Source organism: Typopeltis vanoorti, chromosome 7 (assembly GCF_054136105.1).
Source record: "Typopeltis vanoorti isolate ZY-2024b chromosome 7, IOZ_Tvanoo_1.0, whole genome shotgun sequence".
Classification (NCBI taxonomy): domain Eukaryota; kingdom Metazoa; phylum Arthropoda; class Arachnida; order Uropygi; family Thelyphonidae; genus Typopeltis; species Typopeltis vanoorti.
The window spans coordinates 51262658-51281545 of NC_143555.1; the positions used below are offsets into that span (position 1 = coordinate 51262658).

The 18888-nt window shown below is 35.7% G+C and overlaps 1 protein-coding gene across 1 annotated transcript in view; it reads right to left on the reverse strand.

Moving 5' to 3' along the window:
- LOC150104672 (general transcription factor 3C polypeptide 6-like) overlaps positions 1-18888 on the reverse strand; it is a 129907-nt gene that overhangs the window by 12185 nt on the left and 98834 nt on the right. Inside the window, exon 5 of the mRNA XM_090395259.1 lies at positions 9536-9637. Coding sequence (XP_090251385.1) covers positions 9536-9637 — 102 coding nt within the window. The remainder of the gene's footprint in view (positions 1-9535; positions 9638-18888) is intronic.

An 18888-nucleotide genomic window follows, 5' to 3' on the forward strand; every position in this document is an offset into this window, starting at 1 on the left:
AGTCTTCTCCATCTGCAAAATCTGTAACATCGAGGAAGCATCAGCAATGCATTTACTAAATTGTATGAATATTTCCAAATGTGAACTTATAACAACCCGGTAAAGGTGCTGTATTTGCCGGCGTATAAGACGTACCCCCCCCCCCCTTTTTTTTGGACACATTTTTTAGGAAAAAAACTTTATCACTGAATATTATAATGAATTTACAGTACAGGTAACCTTCGTATAACGCGGATGTTAGGTTCCATAGAAATGCTGTATTATATAAATCGTGTTATACAAGACTCAGATCACATAGAAAAAGGTTAGGTTCCGAAATCGTTTTTCTTTTTAATTATATAAACAACAAAGACATATCCAACAAAAACAATATTTTTATTTAATTCAGGTAATTCATATAAGTTAAGAAAACAAACTACGACAAATACATAGTATAAAATTCTAAAAATTACAAATTGTACATAAATTTCATTGCACATAATGCATAAATGTTTTAGACACAATAAAATAAAGCGCATATTTTAATCGTCATCACTGTCTTCAGAAATAACATTTTGTAGATGTTCTTTTAGTGGCCGGAGGTCATCATCATTTGTATAATTCTCATTGCCTACTTCAGCTGGTTTAGTTATCAAGAAATCAGTAATAAGACTTTGTTTACCACTATTCTACAATTTTTCATTAAGTTCATAATATGGTGCTAAACAAATATCCAATTGTGTTGTGAATTTTCCCGAGCGCTCCATTGAGGGATCATTATCCATAAAATAACTTCCTAACTTTCTTGCCAAGTCCAATCCTTCTGCTAATTTCTTTAAACTTAATTCTTTAACGGATTCATCACAATCAGAATTGTCAGCAGAACTCTGCCATTTGGTTGGACCCACCTATTAATTGTAACAGTTCCACCTCATTTAAATCTGTTTCTCCTAATTTACTAATTTCATTTTCAACCATATCGCAAAAGCCCTCTCCACCAAACATGTGTGCGATATTTATTATACGACGTAGCTTGGCATCCACTGGAGGTACAAAATTTTGTTCCAGAACGGCTTCAGGCCATATATTTTTCAAGCAAGCATTCAGCATAGAGGGTTGTAATTCCTTAATGGACAGAGAAATAATTTTTACAATTCAATACTGAAAACTCTCCACGCTTGAGGCAGTGTCATGTTTGGATTAGATTCCATTTTTTCCAAAATTAATTGAAATGTTCACTGAATATAATATGACTTAAATGTTGATATTATTCCTTGGTTGAATGGTTGAATAAGTGAAGCAGTATTAGGCGGCAAAAAATTTATTTTAATATTCAGATGGCTTAAATTTGTTGGGTGGCCTGGTGCATTATCTAAAATTAGTAGAATTTTGAAGTCCATATTCTTTTTTTTTGTGTAACTTTCTACATCAGGTACAAAACACTTGAAAAACCAATTTTCAAAAATGCTGGCTGTAACTCATGCCTTTTTGTTGGCCCGCCAATAAACAGGAAGGTGGACTTGTCGAGCTCTTTCATCGCACAAGGATTTGCAGATCAGTTAATAAACATTGGTTTTGTCATGTAATCACCTGATGCATTACTACAAAACGGTAGAGTAATTCTATCTTTGGAAACTTTGAATCCAGGAGCTGATCTTTCATTTTTCGAAATATAGGTGCGTTTTGGCATTTTTTCCCAATATAACCCAGATTCATCCGCATTGAACACCTGGTCTGCACTGTAACTACCTTCTTTAATGATTTTTAAAAGTTCTGCTGGGTATTTCCAGGCAGCTTCAATGTCTGCTGATGCTGATTCTCCCTGGATTTCAAGATTATACAAAGAAAACCTCTTTTTAAAGTTTTCGAACTAACCCTTAATGGCACAAAATCCACGGTGCGAGATTTCTTCTGAAGAATCTTGATCAAATTCTTTTAAATGTTTATAAACTTTGAGAGCTTTTTGCTTAATAAGGTGTCCATCCAAAGGAATTTTCTTTTGAGTGCAATCTTCTATCCAAATCATTAGAGATTTCTCCATTTTTTCTATTAGAACATCGTGAACACGAGCAACGCACTTTGCACTTACCGTTGACACAGCAATAACACTTTCTCGGATTTTATGTTCATTTTGTTTGATGATTTTTCGAATTGTTGATTCATTTAAATTCAGAGTCCATGCAACAACTCCTCATTTTTCTCCAATTTTCAACCGATCCAAGATTTTAATTTTTTCTTCAAGAGAAACGAATTTCCTCTTCAATGTTGGTTTTTTTCCCTTTCGCTGCAGTTTTAGTGGCCATACAATAAAAATAAACTTTAACATAAAAAAAAGCATTACATTACATATTTACATAAAAAAAAGCATTACACATGCATGCAACTCACTAGAAAATAAACTGCTCAGCTTGAGAATAACATACTTATGATTTTAAATGCACTTTCCTGGCAGAAAATGAAGACACTTTTAAACAATAAACACTTTATACAGTAAACCTAGATGGCGAACCTATGGCACTCGTGCCAGAGGTCTGAGAATTTTGCTGACGTGTCAACGATTTACAGGTGATCTCCTTTTATATGCTTATAAATTATTCAAGTTTTTTTTTAATTGTTACAATATGTACAAGCTGAATTTTGTGTTACACAAGACAGCAGCTATAAAGACATGCATATGATTGGTGCGGTATTAACAAAAGATCGTGCAACCCAAAGACAAAAGCAACCGACAAGTGTTGAGTTGAAATTCTACTTCTCTTCAATCGAATTCCATAACATCTGAAACTGTCATAACAACATTCACTATTAGTTTTAACACATTCACAACAGGGTGTCATTTATTGTTCCGATGGAACTTTTCATTACTGACTGGCTCAACTCACACAAACGTTTCGACCCTTAGTTGAATTTTATGGCTTCTTGTTTGCATTTCAGGTGGCAGGCAAACTCGCACATTCATTATATGGCATGTTTCAATTCTTGGTAGTCTTTTATTTTAAGTTAGCCTTTGTGATCTGTCATAATGACATCGGGAATTTCAAATGCAATAAAACAAACACTTATTTCATAATTGAAAAATTGGACAATACTTTTTAGTTAGATGCTGTGTTTCGGTGCAACATATGGTTTTGCTTAAGTTTATACAGCATAGTTTCTGTGAGAGGGGACATGTGATTTATTAGTTCGCGCCGTTTTTCGTTAATCGTTAATGAAAATCGATAAAATTCAATAATTTTTTTCTTCATATTCAGCTGGCATCTTTTGTGATATTTTTGTTGTAGTCCGCATACCTTCATGAATCTTTAACACCATGATGTTGATTCAGTAAAGTTGGCAATCCCTCTGCTAGTGGCTATTGCTTTTGCATGATGAATAATCAATTTTGTAGACACTGAAAGTCCCGCTTTTCTGTGGTCTAAAATCCAAGTATTCAGTTCTGCCTCGAGTTCTGGCCATTTTGCAATACCACTTCGTAGGTTTTGTTTACTGTGAGTTTCTTTTTTTAGATCCTCTTCCCGATTCTGCCAAGTTCTTATTATTTTCTCAGTTGCAGGTGGCCCGAAATGCCTCTCTGCAGTTTCCATGTTCTTTAGCATACACAATCACACGTAGCTTGTATGCAATACTGTAACAATGCTGACGTTTTTCAGCCATATGCCAAGAAATTTAGAGAAAATTTAACTGCAGAAATTAATCACCATTCACAACAACCATGACAACAATTGGAAAGTTTAAACGAACAGGAACACAGCTGTGATCATCGATGACAGCGAATGCACATCCACTGAACTCTACATAACAGGAATGCTCTCACACACCACAAGGAAGCAGAAAAGAAATCGCATAACTCAGAACAGAGAAAATTTCCAGAAATGAAAGTGATAAAAAACCGAGTATTATCGGCATATAAGCCGCACCCTGTTTTTCAGACCTATTTCAAAGAAAAAAGCGCATCTTATATGCTGGCAAATACAGTATCTTCACAACTAAACTTCACTAGACTGGAATGAATTTCATTTAGAATGGCACCGATGCCATACTAAGCATTGCCTTTAATCTATCACCAACCAGATTAAAGTCTTAGCTCTTATATACTCACTATTCACAACAAACACGGTTGCAACAACTTCACTTAGTACCAGCCAAAACCCCATAGCATCAATGTCATGCTAAATGAAATTCATTATAGATAACTACCTACTTTTTGTCCTTATGAGTGCACTATGGTAAAGCTGGATTCTGTTTATATACATTTCTTTCATATTATTCAAAGAATATTTTATTAAAGTGTTACTCCTAAAATTATACTGAATTTAACACATTTATTGGATCAAACATTCTGCAAACATTGGACACATGTAAAATAATACTGGGGATAGACTAATGGTTAAATAATGAATTTCTCCTGCTCTAGAGGCCCAACACAGAACTTATATTTATAAGTTGCTTCAAGTCCTCAAATAAGTGAAGGGGGTATGGTCTCTCAGAACAACAAAAATCACTTGCAATCTAAAAACTTTCTTGATCACTTGAAGAATATATGTAGGAAAGCAGATTAGAATGATTATTCTGTTTTATTCCAAATCATATTTCCATAATGGTTATTCCAAAATAATAATATGAGGGTTGTTTGAAAAGTTTAGTAAAAAAATAAGTTAAAGACATTTTTTTGGAAAAAAATCACCTTTATTTCTCAACAGTCTCCATCAAGGTCTACACATTTGGTCCAGCGAGTTTCCAATTTTTTCATCCCACCTAAAAAGTATGATTTGTCAAATCGTGAAAAACAGTCATTGACAGCCTTGATGACATCCTCACATTCGAAGAAAAATTTTTTCCCACCGAGTCATTCTAAGTTTGGGAACAAGAAGTCACACGGAGCCAAATCTGGAGAATACAGTGGATGTGGAACCAATTCAAACCTCAATTCATGCAATTTTGCCATTGTGACAGTCGATATGTGGGATGATGCATTGTCTTGATGAAAGACAATGCATCGTTTTTTCTTTATTTCTTCTTTTAAACGGTCCAACAATGATGCAAAAGAGTCCTTATTGTCTTACCCTTTCCCAAATAGTATATCATAATAATTCCTTGGGAATCCCAAAAAACAGTGACCATCACCTTCCCAGCTGACAAAATGGTCTTCACTTTTTTTTTCTGTGCTCTTTCACAGGCGTTGTCCACTGTTTTGACTGCTGCTTGGACTCAAGTGTGTAGTGGTGGATCCAAGTTTCATCTGCAGTCACAAATCAATGCAAAAAATCCTGTGAAATGTGATTAACATCACCAAACACTGCGTTGAAATGTCTTTTCGTATATGTTTTTGATTGACAGTCAACAATCGCAGCACACATCATGCACACAGTTTTTTCATGTGCAATTTTCTGTGCAGGATATTATACATCCATTCAGCTGAGATGCCTACAATCTCAGCAATCTCATGCACTTTCATTCTGCAGTCTTCCATAATGATACCATGGATTTTGTAAATCATTTCCTTCATTGTGACCTAAGTTAAGCTTCCAGAGCATGCTTCATCTTCAATGAACTTGTGATATGACCACGTTTAAACTCATTTATCCAAAAATAAATAGTCTTTAATGCTGGTGCAGAATCCCCATGAACTGCATCTAACTCGGCTTTGATCTATGCGGCCATCCACTTCTTCAAATAAGTGCTTTATCATTGCACGAAATTCGTTTTCCTCCATTTTTAAGAAAAATGCGAACAGAGTCATTTTAAATGTTTACCAAACGAGAACTACATGTTGAACGTGGCTAAAATTTTGCCAGGGGTCATGAAAAAGATGATACGTGCCGACACTAGTATGAATGAGCGAATTATGTCATCGTCTATTGGAAATTTACCAAACTTTTCAAACAACCCTTGTAATAACTATAATTATTATTATGAGACCTCAAGAGAGTCAAGGCTCATCAAGGGAGGCCATACATCACCCACACCAGCTGTCATACCTTTTCTTAAGCTCATTCACACCAGATGCACTCGTTACTTCAACAGACAAACTGTTTCACTCACTCATGGCTCTATGAGAGAAAAAACTACACCTTTCTGAATGCATAGAAACTTAACTTTCATGGATGTCTCCTTGTCCTCTCTCCACCTTCCATATAATGAAAAATTTTATCACCCGATATCCCATAACACCCTCTCAAAAGTATATAGACCTATCATATCACTCCTTTTTAATGAAAAATTTTATCAACTGAAATCCCATAGTTTTTCTCCCAGTTTATCTGGAGTTTTTTCATCCTGCAAGCAGGCAAACCAGCGGCCCTGTGAACACACACACACGGACACAGTCATGAATATCGCCCTTAGGGGATGCAGCAGAGGAGTGATGATCTGGGTGCATTAATATGCCAGTAACCCCTCATTAGGAGGGGACTCAACCCATCCTAGACCGATAGGAAATCCCATAAACGCTCTTTCAAAATTATATAAGCAAAGTGGATATTAATCCAGCATTATTTCAAAGCCGAACATAGAAACTCTGAAAGTTTTGTAAGGTAAGTTGACCAGAGAGCTTACGGGAATACATTTCTCGGCATTCAAGAGTTGCCTTAGGGTGGACTACTTAAAAGATAAAGGCAGCGCCCAAGCATCTATATATTCACTTTTTATTAGTCCATTTTGATAAGGTTTCACTGGCCTGACAGCTGTTTCGAACTGGTTGGTTCTCTTCAGAGACCAGGCAGAAACCGTTCGTAAGGGAAAGTTAACCAGAGTACTTACTCTTTCAAAATTTTATAGACCCAGAGTATCACTCCTCTTTCTTCTGTCTACAAGTGTCTGCAGTTCACAACTCTCAATCTATCCTTGTAATCTACATTCCATAATCCCAATATATCATCTTTAACTCTTCTTTGAAGCTTTACATGATGGTTTCCCACTTTGAATCCAGGAAACAAAATCTGTGCATGGTACTCCAGGCTCAGTCATACCTAATGTTAGTGCATAAGCACACATTCTAATTAAAAAAAAAATATATCTGATCAAAAATACTGAGACATTCCTTCATACTAGTGAATATGTCTATGAAGGCTGCAAGACCATATGCTTCCTTTTATACCTCTACGATCCATGATTATGATATATATAGCCATGAACAGTAGAATGTGCTATACTGAAGAGCTCAGTGACTTTCAACATTATGCTATTATATGATGCACCTTTTGCAACAACTCGGTTTGGGAAATTTCTGCCCTTCTTCAGCTGCCCTGATTAATTAAGTGATGTTATTGTGAAGTGGAAGCACTAGGAGCAACAACAGCACAAGTGCAACCTGGTAGGTCACATAAAATCACAGAGCAAGAATGCAAATGCACAGTTAAAATATCACCTACCTTTGGTTGAAGTGCTACAAAATTCCAAAATGCCTCTGCATCAAACATCAACACAATAACTGTTTCTTGGCAACTGAAGAACATGAATTTCCATGGCTGAACAAGCTCAACATCAGCAAGCATCAGATGGAATAATGTAAAGCTCACCACCATTGACTCTGGAGCAGTGGAAACACATTCTCTAGGTGATGAATAATGCTTCACCATCTGGCAGTCTAACATATGAGTTTGGGTTAGGCAGATGCAATGAGAATGCTACTTGCGACTTTAAATTTTTCAGGAAATGACAACGAATACTAAAATATTAATTAAAAAACTTTAATCAATACCTTCCAATATTTCGGCAATGTTACATTGCCATCTTCTAGGAACATAAAAGTATGATATGTGCATATAGGCACTAACGACGAGCAAATGAGGTTTGCTCATCGTTTTTTCATTTGCTCGTTGTTAGTGCCTGAATGCACATATCATAGTTTTATGTTCCCAGAAGATGGCAATGTAACATTGCCGAAATACTGCAAGGTATTGATTAAAGTTTTTTTAGTTAATATTTTAGTATACATTGTCATTTACTGAAAAATGTAAAGTCATGTGTAATCAACGTATAAGTTTATCTACAAGAATGCTACTTGCCTGAACGTATTGTGCTAACTTGTGGAGTTTGGTGGTGGCAGCATCATGGTTTGGGCTGCGCCCCTGGTTCAAGCAAATGGGAAATCTTAATCCTGCAGCATATAATGACATTCTAGACAATTCTGTATTTCCAACTTTCTGAAAACAGTTCAGTAAAAATCCCTTTCTTGCATCAACATGACAACATACCCATCCAGAAGGCACAGTCTATGCAGGAATGGTTTGATGAGATGATTGTGGCACTTGACTGGCCACAGAGATCCATGATCTCAACCACCAATGAACACTTGTGGGGAACTGGAATGCTGACTGCAAGCCAAACCGAATCCAGAGACATCAGTGAAAAACCTCACTAATGCTCTTCTGCAAGTGGTTATGGCAGCAACATACCAAAATCTAGTGGAAAGCCTTTCTAGATCGAAGGCTGTTATAGCCAAAGGGTGGGTCACCTTCATATTAATGCCTTTCATATTAGAGTGAAGATTGGGATGAGCATGCATCCAGATATTTTTGATCAGACAGTGCATTTTGCCACCCCTATTCCAAGTTTAAAAAATTTAACTAAATTTTGAAAGCACAAATGATTTGTACTTCAGACAAAAAGAAATGTGTAAGAAGTGATATAAAATTTTATTTTCTAAAAGCAAATTCAGCAAAAAATAAATAAATGAAAGAAGTGTGTTCAAATTTTGTTTCCTGCTTAGCAAATGAATCTATGATCACCATCATTTTCATACAATGGAATGCAATTATTGTCATTTTACATAATTTTTTATTTCTGATTTTGTTCATGTGAGACATAATTCTGAATCCAGTTTCATTTTTTTCCACTTCATTAAGTTGTTACCCAGAGCTAGTGTCCTATCATTTGACAAAAATCTTTATTGTGTTAATGTATGTAATTGCATACAATAAAATGTCAAAGTTGTATTTTGCCTAATTGTGACATGACACCATCAGAATTCAGTAGCAATATACAAACAAAAAATGTTACAGTAATTTCCCATCCCCCAACACACACACACACACACACACACACACACTTTTTTTTTACATATACTATGATTATTCATATAGAATATCTTCATGGAAAAAGACCTATATAGTTCTACTTTCTGAATCTGCTACTAAATTTATATAGTGTCATTTTACTTCTTAGAACAGTGGTTCTCAAAGGGTGCGCCCAAGAAGATTTCCGGGTGCACCCTGTGGTATTCCAGAGAAATATGTGTCCAGATATAAAAATAAATATAGTTACTCTATTATACTTTTTCATTATGGATATACTGCTCTTTTTGTCAACACATCATCATATATTATGTTAATTAACAGCGGTTTTTCTTGCAAAGAGAACAAGAATATGGTTTATTCTTGTTGTGTTTCTCAGAAATTTGTATATAGTGCGCAAATTATTTGTAGGATTTTAAATGCGCCCCGACTTCAAAAAGTTTGAGAACCACTGTCCTAGACTAATAAATTAAATTTATACAATGGTGTGTGTTTTTTTAGTGCACATGTGTGTTGAGAAGAGAAAGTAACAAATATATTACCTGGTACAAATGTTTCCTCTTTTTCTTGCAAAAATGCTCTTTTCATCAGCAATTTTTTGTTTGTGTTGCAAAACAGTTTCAGATTATTTGTATTTTCAGGATCTAAAAGTTTCAAAAAGAAACAAAACATTAAATCATGTTTAAAATATAATTAAAAATTAAAAAAGAAAATATACAATATTTTCTTTTTTACAGAAATGGCAATAAGGTGTTCTGGCTTCCTCTCTCTGCTCTGAATATGAATATCAAAGAACAGTTTCAATAAAAAGAAAATTAATTTTCTTTTTATTTTCACAAGGTTTTTTTTTTTTTTTTTTTTTTGGTGACTATAGTCAGAGAAATGCACATACTTTATAAAAGGAGAACTAGTTTTGCATGAAATCCATTCTGTAAGGACTGAAAAACAAAGATTCTATGTAAATTGAAAGTTTTGGTTTTGATTAAATTTATTATTATTCTACGTAACATTTGAAATACATTCATTATATTCTTATAAAGTAATTTACTATAAATCTTTACATATTAACAAGGGAATTATTCCTTGCCGTAGTAGGATACAGAAATGTGAATTTAACTTTTTTCAACAGAGGAAGTGAAAGAAATGTGAACTTGTAAGAACTGCTACTTCACATTCAAATGAGTTCAATTTATTGATTATAAATATTTTTATTCAGTGCAACAATAAAAAGATTTGCATTTTTGTTATTTTTATACAATATATTCTTACCACATTATTACCTAAGATATGTAATGCTATGATAACAAATAACAGTTTAATGGGATTGTACAGTATATGTCTATTTATACAGGAAGTTAAGATTTATGCAAAAAAAAAAAACTTGAAACATTAATCAGAAAAATTTCTTTTCCCATTCTTTCCATTTTTCGGTTAAGTACTGTGAGATATACTTGTTTTTAAGATTTAAAAAAAAAAAAAACACTCTACTAGCCAGAACAGTTTATTTACACTAAAAAGTCTGGTAAGTTGAGATATTTTATTTTTACACATTTTAGGCAACACAGCTTTCTGGAAATATATTCTGCAGTCAGGAAAGAAATAAGGGTATTTTGTGCTTTATTATCTTTAGAATAAATCTTTTAAAGTTAGTATACTGTTGTTGTACTTGCTCTTCTTAAATGACATAACACCCTGCCATTACGTAAAGAGAACTGTAACAAATGTTTTACAAGAAGGAACATTTTTTTTTTTTTAATTTCATGAATTGTTTATCTTCCATCTTAATTTGGTTACTTGTTAGAATAATAAAGATTACAGTAAATTCCTACATTTTCTTCATTCTTTCATTAGTATAATTTCAAAAAAACATTAGATTACACAACCTACATTTCTATCTTATTTCCAAGAAGAAAGAGCACACTTCACTCTCTTCCCTCTCACTTTCCATCCCGCTAACCAACCAAAGAACAGAGTTTTCTCTTCTTGGAGGTTAACTTTTGCATCTAGCCTATTCTGGTATAAACATATGTATATAGCCTCTTCAGCCTCCAAAAAGCTTGAAATGCTTTTTTTCGTTCTAAACATTTCTCTTCTGCTCAACTCCAAACACTTTACGAATCCCTCATCTGCTAAAACTTAGAGTGTTTTTATATTTAGAATGACATGCCAAAAATCATCATTAGAATGCTCAACTGCATTCACTTGATAAATGACCCTTCTCTCTCACTCAATCCCTCTAATCGCTTTCCCCTAAGCACCACTTCTGCACTGTCTTTCCTATAGGTAAATCCATGGACACTGCTCCACTTTCTCTAATCATGCGCAAATATGGGTTGCTGCTAGTTAACATTCATGCATTTCCAAACTTATGGAACCAGCTCTCATCCTCTTTGTTTGTTCCTTCTTCATAACTTGTCCACACGATTGTCATGTTTTAGGTCTTTAGACCTCTAGTGGGCGAGACTGATATATCAGTCTCGCCCACCAAATTTGTTAAAGAATCAAACTTTTGAAGACTTTAATGAAATGAGTAAAACAACTAGTGCTGCATATATTAAATCTTTTTATATTGCTACATATATTAAATCCTTTATTAAAAATGTTAACAAGAAAATTATATGTTGAAAGACATTTCATTGCATTATTCAGAACTTTGTTGGCCTGGTTGACTGAGTGGTTAGCGGATCACTCTCCAGCCAAAAGGCTGCAGGTTCGAATCCCACTTTGGGCATGGATGTTTGTGATTGTCTGTCAAATACTATTGTAGAGCATGTGCCCCTCCCTTGATAAGTCTTTGGACTCCTTGGAGGTGTCACGTAATAATAATAATAAACTTCACTTTTTCTGCCCACCCCACTTCCCATTTAATAAACTGGGATTGATTAATACGTAAACATGACTCTCCTATTCCTGAACACAAAATAAGTTGGAATAATTAGACTGGGCAGGTTTATGCGAAGTACAATCATAAAGTACCACTATGTACATTACGCACACTTTTACTTTATTTACTGAAGGTAGTAATTATGGCATAATTAACAGAAAATCCATTAATAAAATCATTAAATTCTCAAACAACTATTAATAAAATATAAAAATGACAAATTTTCAATTACATATAAGGTAGTACACCTTTTGGCAACTCATATACAGTATGACTTCTCCATTGATTCTGCCTTAGTATCACCGCTTCTGGGTCTGGCTCCCACTGACAAGACCTCAATAAAGGTCGAAACCAGTCTGGGTAGTGGCCCTTCCCTTAATGCATAGCATTATGCATGTCCACAAGGAGTGTGCTTTGCATTATGGGAGATACTGAGACAAGGAGTGATGAGAGCTTGGTCCACCTTTACAAGTTGCCTCAGTCCTGAAGATACTTCAGGTGCAACTTTGTTTGCTTACACTTGGATAAAGGATTAAACTAAATTTATTATAATTTTCATTTACAGTTATATTAAAAAAATTTTTAAAAAAATAGTAAACAAAAATATCCTAAGTTTGCTGCTAAATTTATTTGTAAATAGTAAATAAACTTGTGTCATATCTCTTATCTGTTATATATCGTGCAGTTTATGAAGTGAATCTGATGGAAGAAAGAACAAGACCGATGGATTGTATTTGAATGGCTTTTGAGTTAGATGTTTGGAAACAGTGTTGTTCAGTAAGATGTCTGAAATGCAAAATCAGGGAACTGGAAGTATTGGGAGGGGGGGAGGCAGTCAGGTGTGGGTTTAACCATCCTTCACACAAATGAAACTGTGTACAGAAATGATTATGCACTACTGAATGCGATTTCACAGGTTTCAAATCTGAATGGGTTGGTAATGACATTACACAAGGATAACTGTAAATCCAAGAGGGTTGTTCAAATGCATGTACACGAATGCCAGAAGTATTCTGCCCTAGTCAGTTTGGATTGACCAATAATTACAGCTATCAGTGAGACCTGGTTAACAGAAAATGATATAGTTACAGGGGTAGAATGCAATGGGTATTGTATTTTCAGGGAGGATAGAGGGAATAGGGCAGGAGGTAGGGTATTGCTGATGATAACGTCAAAAAGTTTGACCAACAAAATTAGAAGTTGAAGATTTTAGGTCTGGAGGAGATGATTCATTCGAGACTACTTGGTGCAAGATAAAGGTCAATAGAACAAAATATATTCTTGATTGCTGCTATAGAATAGACCACTGAAGGGGTGGGGTGAGTCCACAGAAAATAGATGCCATGCTTTGACAGATTAGTAGAATGAGTGCCAGCTATTATGGGGGACTTCAACTATGGGAGACAGATTGGAGAGAGGAAAGAGGACACAACAAGAAGAAAGTGGAAATTTTACAGTTGCTAAGGGATAACTGAAGGAGGAAAGGACACAAGAAAGACATGAAATTTATACAGATACCAAGGAATAATTACCTAAAACAGCATGTGATGTACTAGGAGTTTGAGAGTATTAGATTTAATAACTGCATCAGGGAAAGATGACCATAATCAAAATAAATATAAATATGGAAGAAAAAAACTCACATAAAAAACTTAATTAATACAAAATTTTTGCCTAAATATCATAAGCATCTTCAGTAGAGGATCACAGAACAGCAAAAACAATAACAGAGAATTTAAAAAGCACCACCTTAGTAGCTAAAGTAAGATAACTAAAAACATTAATTTTAAATTTAAAAAAAAATACAAAGAAAAGATTAGCAATTTAGATGGTATCTCTCACAAAGGGGATAGACATACACCGTCGAATCTGTTTAAGTTAGAACAATGGAGTAGTTCTACACATTTTTTCTTTCTATGAGGAAACAACCTTTACGAAAATCTTGTCTTGTTCTGAAAATGTTTAGAATTTAGTGCAGATAGCATGCTCAGTGAGTCCAGACTGTTCAAGGCTCATGATGAGCAATGTGTTTCATAAGTCATTTTCTCAGAGAACATCTTTATAAAAGAAATGTGAGATACTAGTTCATTGTCCTAACTTACCAATGGTCTATCTCTATTCATTGGGGGGGGGGGGGGGGGTAGACTTTTTAAATCTGCTAAACTTTCCTAACTTTATTTGTTTGTGTGCGTCTTTTAAGTTAGATAATTTATGACCATTTTTACATTAGCTACTAAGTTGACACTTTTTAGAATTGTCTGTTATTGTTTATTTGCCCTTCTATGATCCAGTACTAAAGATGCCTATGATACTTAGGTGTAAATTTTACAATAAGTAAGTTTTTTTACATGAATTTTCCTCAGTTTTTATATTTATTTAGATTATGCCAACTCACGGTATTCCCTTATTTGAAAATGACCACATTTCACCAAATGGCGAAACTGATCATATGGTCTTAACTTGGAAGGTTGCTAAGTGTGTGGAGGTTTAGGTTAAGAGTAGGATGTATGTGGAATGACAGGGATGGTAGGTATGACAAACTTAGATTGTTTGGAGCAGTGCCATGGCATGAGAAACTGCAAGGCCTGAATGTTGATAGTGAATGGGAAGTGGTAAAGGAGTGTTTGGGGGGGGGGGGGGGTAATTGCACACCTTGAGTCAACAGGATAAATCATGTGGGGAGTTAAATGAATGAATACCATCATTAAATAAGAACTACAAAAACAGAATAATTTGTGGAGGGAATTCAGGCAAAATCAGAGTATGAGAGGAAATTAGCAGTACAGGAGAAATGTAATCTCAAAGAATTCTTTCAGTATGTTGCAAGTAAAAGGAAGAATATTTATGGCAGAATGCTTTTAATGAACACTGATGGAAGGGAGGGAGGTAACTGAACAAGATGAAATAGTTGAATGACTAAGTGAACATTTGGCAAGAATATATCATCCAACTGGAGATACTGAACAAAGGCAAGGGCTTATACAGAAATAGAGGTAAATGAACTGGAGGTGCATAGGATATTACAGAACCTTGGTGTGAATACAGCTGTGAGATTAGATGGTATACCAGCTGGAGTTTGATGAGAAGGAGCTAGGGAACTGGAATTGTCTTTGACCACATTCTTTAAGTTTTCACTCTGGGTTGGCCCCAAGGAGATGGAAAGAGGAGAAAATATTCCATTGCATAAAGAAGAGACTCCAAGACTAAGGTAGCAAATTAACAACCAATCAGCATCTCAGGAGTCATGGTAAAGTTGGTTAAGAGCAGTTCTGTGAAGGGTAGGTTATGCCTTAATAACTTGCTCACCTTTTATAATAGGGTGCAGCTGAGTGGAATAAAGGTAATGGGTTTACAGTTACACTGTTGGACTTTGCAAAGGCTTTTGACAAGATACCACACTGAATTCTAATCAGTAAATTACAACATTTTTATATTCATTTTATATTCATCCACATGAGGATGAATATAAAACTGAAGTGGATAGAGAGAGAGAAATATCAGACAGTAGTTTATTCAGGAGTAGAGTCCAGTAGAAGGCCTGTGACTAGTGGCATGCCTCAGGCTATGTTCTTGGGCTACTATTATCGAATATGTAAATGAACAATATAGGAAATAGTTTGATAGGAACTATTCAGTTTGCCCAATGTAAAACTTGGAAGAGCAACAGTCAATAAAGATGTTAAAATTTTGCAGAAAGACTGGAAGTATGAGCAAAGGAGAATGGATATCAATTTAATGTGGCAAAATGTAAGATGATAGTATCCCATTCCCATATTTTGCTCTATACATTCTGGAATAAAAAGATTACAAGCTGTGTGCCATACTGAAGAAACTAAACTCCAGGAAACTGATGAAGCCAGGGATTTAGAGGGGGGGATTAGTGGATAGGAAGTTCAGAGGGCATACTGCTAAAGTGGCTAAATCAACTACTGTTCCTTAAGAGAAGCTGTTTTAGCAAATGGCCAAAACATCAGAGATACCTACCTAATAGAGTGTCGGTTCTCCTCTAGTGCGAATAACAGCCTGTACTCTACTAGGTATTGACTCCACCAGATGCTGGACGTAAATCCAACCATGCCTGTTGCAGCATTGTCCACAAATGCAACTTAGACATTGGTGCTGTACACATGGATCTAATTTATCGCTCTCTCGCATCCCAGAGAGAGAGATTTGATCAGATTTAAATCTGGGGACCTTGGGAGTCATTGGATGGTTCCAAACTCAGATGAGTGTTCCTCGAGCCATGCTTGGGTGACTGCAGCTCGGCGGGATGGTGCACTGTCCTGCTGAAACAGACCATCAGCTGCAGAATGCATGAAGGCCAAGAAAGTGTGTAGGTGATCCAGCCAGAATTTAAGAACCTTTCCAGACACTAAGGGACCTAATGTGTCACATGAGAGCTCCCCCTAACCATCACAGAGCCACCGCCACCACCAGGAACAGAGCAGACCTGGCACGCCCATAGCCTTATGCTACTGACTCTGCATCCTCCTGTCAGCTCGGTACAACTGATAATAGGATTCATCAGACCACACGACTCTGGTCCACTCTGCAGAGGTCCAGACAAAGGTGAGGCACAATGCCCAATGATGAGCTGTTAATATGGTACACAATTAGAGTGGCAGCTGCAGCAGCCGACCATGGTATGCCATACTGTTTGCTCGCTCGCTGATGCTGTTTGTACCTCCAACATTGAAAGTGGAATTTGTGCCACCGTTGCCCTGCGATTGGTCTGTATGAGCCTGGACAATCTACATCGACACCAGTCATCAATGGTGTATGGTTGGCCACCCCACACACACACTGGTACATCCATTGATGGTATACTTGCACTAGACCTTTGATACAGTTGTCCTCGAGAAACCTAGGTTTCTTGCCACTTGGGCAATAAAATGACCAAATTTGTCTTGCACTGATAATAGGTCCACAATTAAAGTCGCTAAGATCACCACATTTACCCATGTTTGTCAATTGCGATACACTGTTGGGAAGTCCTGATATCTGCCTATTTATTGTCTGCATTCAGTTTGGACGTGTTTCACTCTGCAAGTGGGATGCTAGTGTCAACTTCCCATCACCCCCTACTCTAATGTTTAGTCCACTGAGTGTATTTCAGCCTGAATATTACAGGCCTTCATCAGTAGTGATGATACTTAATTCCAAGGTACAAAGTGAACAATGGATTGATTTGAAAAAAAGTAAGAGCCATATAATGTTAAACATAAAACAACAATGCCATAAATGAGAGAATATTGCAATATTAATTATTCATTGGCTATTAAAAAAAAATAGTAATGTGTTATTAGACTAAGACTTTACCATATATTAGATAAAGAGAGGAAGTCATTTCTGATTTAAGTTTGGACAGTGAAGTAAGACCTCAGGTGCTTTCTTTAAACAAGCATTTAAATTTATACTGACATCAATGAAGTAAGCATGTTTCAGACCATAGGATTGTGGTCTGTATCTATTCCATGCTATGCCAAGGTCAGATTTCTCAGATTTACTGTTGCTAATATTAAGATGACTGGCATTCTTTTATTCTCTTTCCTACAAAGCATCCAGTTTGTCTAATAAAAATGATAATAGTCACATGCAACCTGATAGATACCAGAGAGAGAGCTAAATGAGCTATCATGCTTTCCATCTTCCAAAGATGAAACGCATGATAATAATTTGTTGATAGGAAGAAAAATAGCCACTAAATTGTATTTCTTAACAATTCTGGAAAAAAATGGTTCTGTAATGAAAGAAATAAGGAATTGGAACTCGATACACTGTTTCCTTGTTATTTGACCTAGGATTATAGGAATTATCAAGCTGTTGTGGTCCTTTCTGGGAAGCCACTTAGTTTCATTTATCTTTTGATGTTTAAGAGTTCCTGTTCTAATAGGTGAGGACAGAATAAATAGTATGAGCATGTCATAATAAAGTTTTTACATTACAGTCTTCTATGATGGATGATGAGCTGAATGCACTGTTAAATGTAGAGTCCAATGAAAGTTGGCTTTTGGTAAACAAAACTAATTAATTTATCTGATGATACACAGAGGAGTAAAATATCTAAAAATAATTTTTTTTTTTCATTTCCATAATAAATTTAATTTGTGGATGTAGATTTTTGTTGATCTAATATAAACAAAGTAGGCAATGATGTTGGAAGTTTTTTCCACTTGCTTAGACTATAATAAATTTAGTTTAATCCTTTATCCAAGTGTAAGCAAACAAAGTTTGCACCTGAAGTATCTTCAGGACTGAGGCAACTCATGAAAAAGGTGGACCAAGCTCTTATCACTACTTGTCTTAGTATCCCCCATAATGCAAAGCACATCTCCTTGCAGACATGTATAATGCTATGCATTAAGGGAGGGGGCCACTACCAAGACCGGTTTCGACCTTTATTGAGGTCTTGTCAGTGGGAGCCAGACTCAGAGATGGTGATACTAAGGTGGAAGCAATGGAGAAGTCAGGTCGAAACTGGTCTGGGTAGAGGCCCTTCTCTTAATCCATAGCATTATACATGTCTGCAAGGAGATACTAAGACAAGTAGTGATGAGAGCTTGGTCCACCTTTAGCACAAGTTGCCTCAGTCCTGAAGATACTTCACGCACAAACTTTGTTTGCTTACATTTGGATAAAGGATTAAACTAAATTTATTATAGTCTAACCTAGTGGGAAAAAAACTTCCAACACCTTTCTCTAAATCCAAAGTAATTTAATAATAAGGTGAGACACCTTTTGGCAACTCGTAAGGATAAATGACTTCTCCATTGCTTCTACCTTAGCATCACCGCCTCTGGGTCTGGCTCCCACTGACGAGACCTCAATAAAGGTCGAAACCGGTCTGGGTAGTGGCCCTTCCCTTAATGCATAGCATTATACACGTCCGTAAGGAGATGTGCTTTGAGATACTAAGACAAGTAGTGATGAGAGCTTGGTCCTGAAGATACTTCAGGCACAAACTTTGTCTCCTTACACTTGGATTAAGGATTAAACTAAATTTATTAAAGT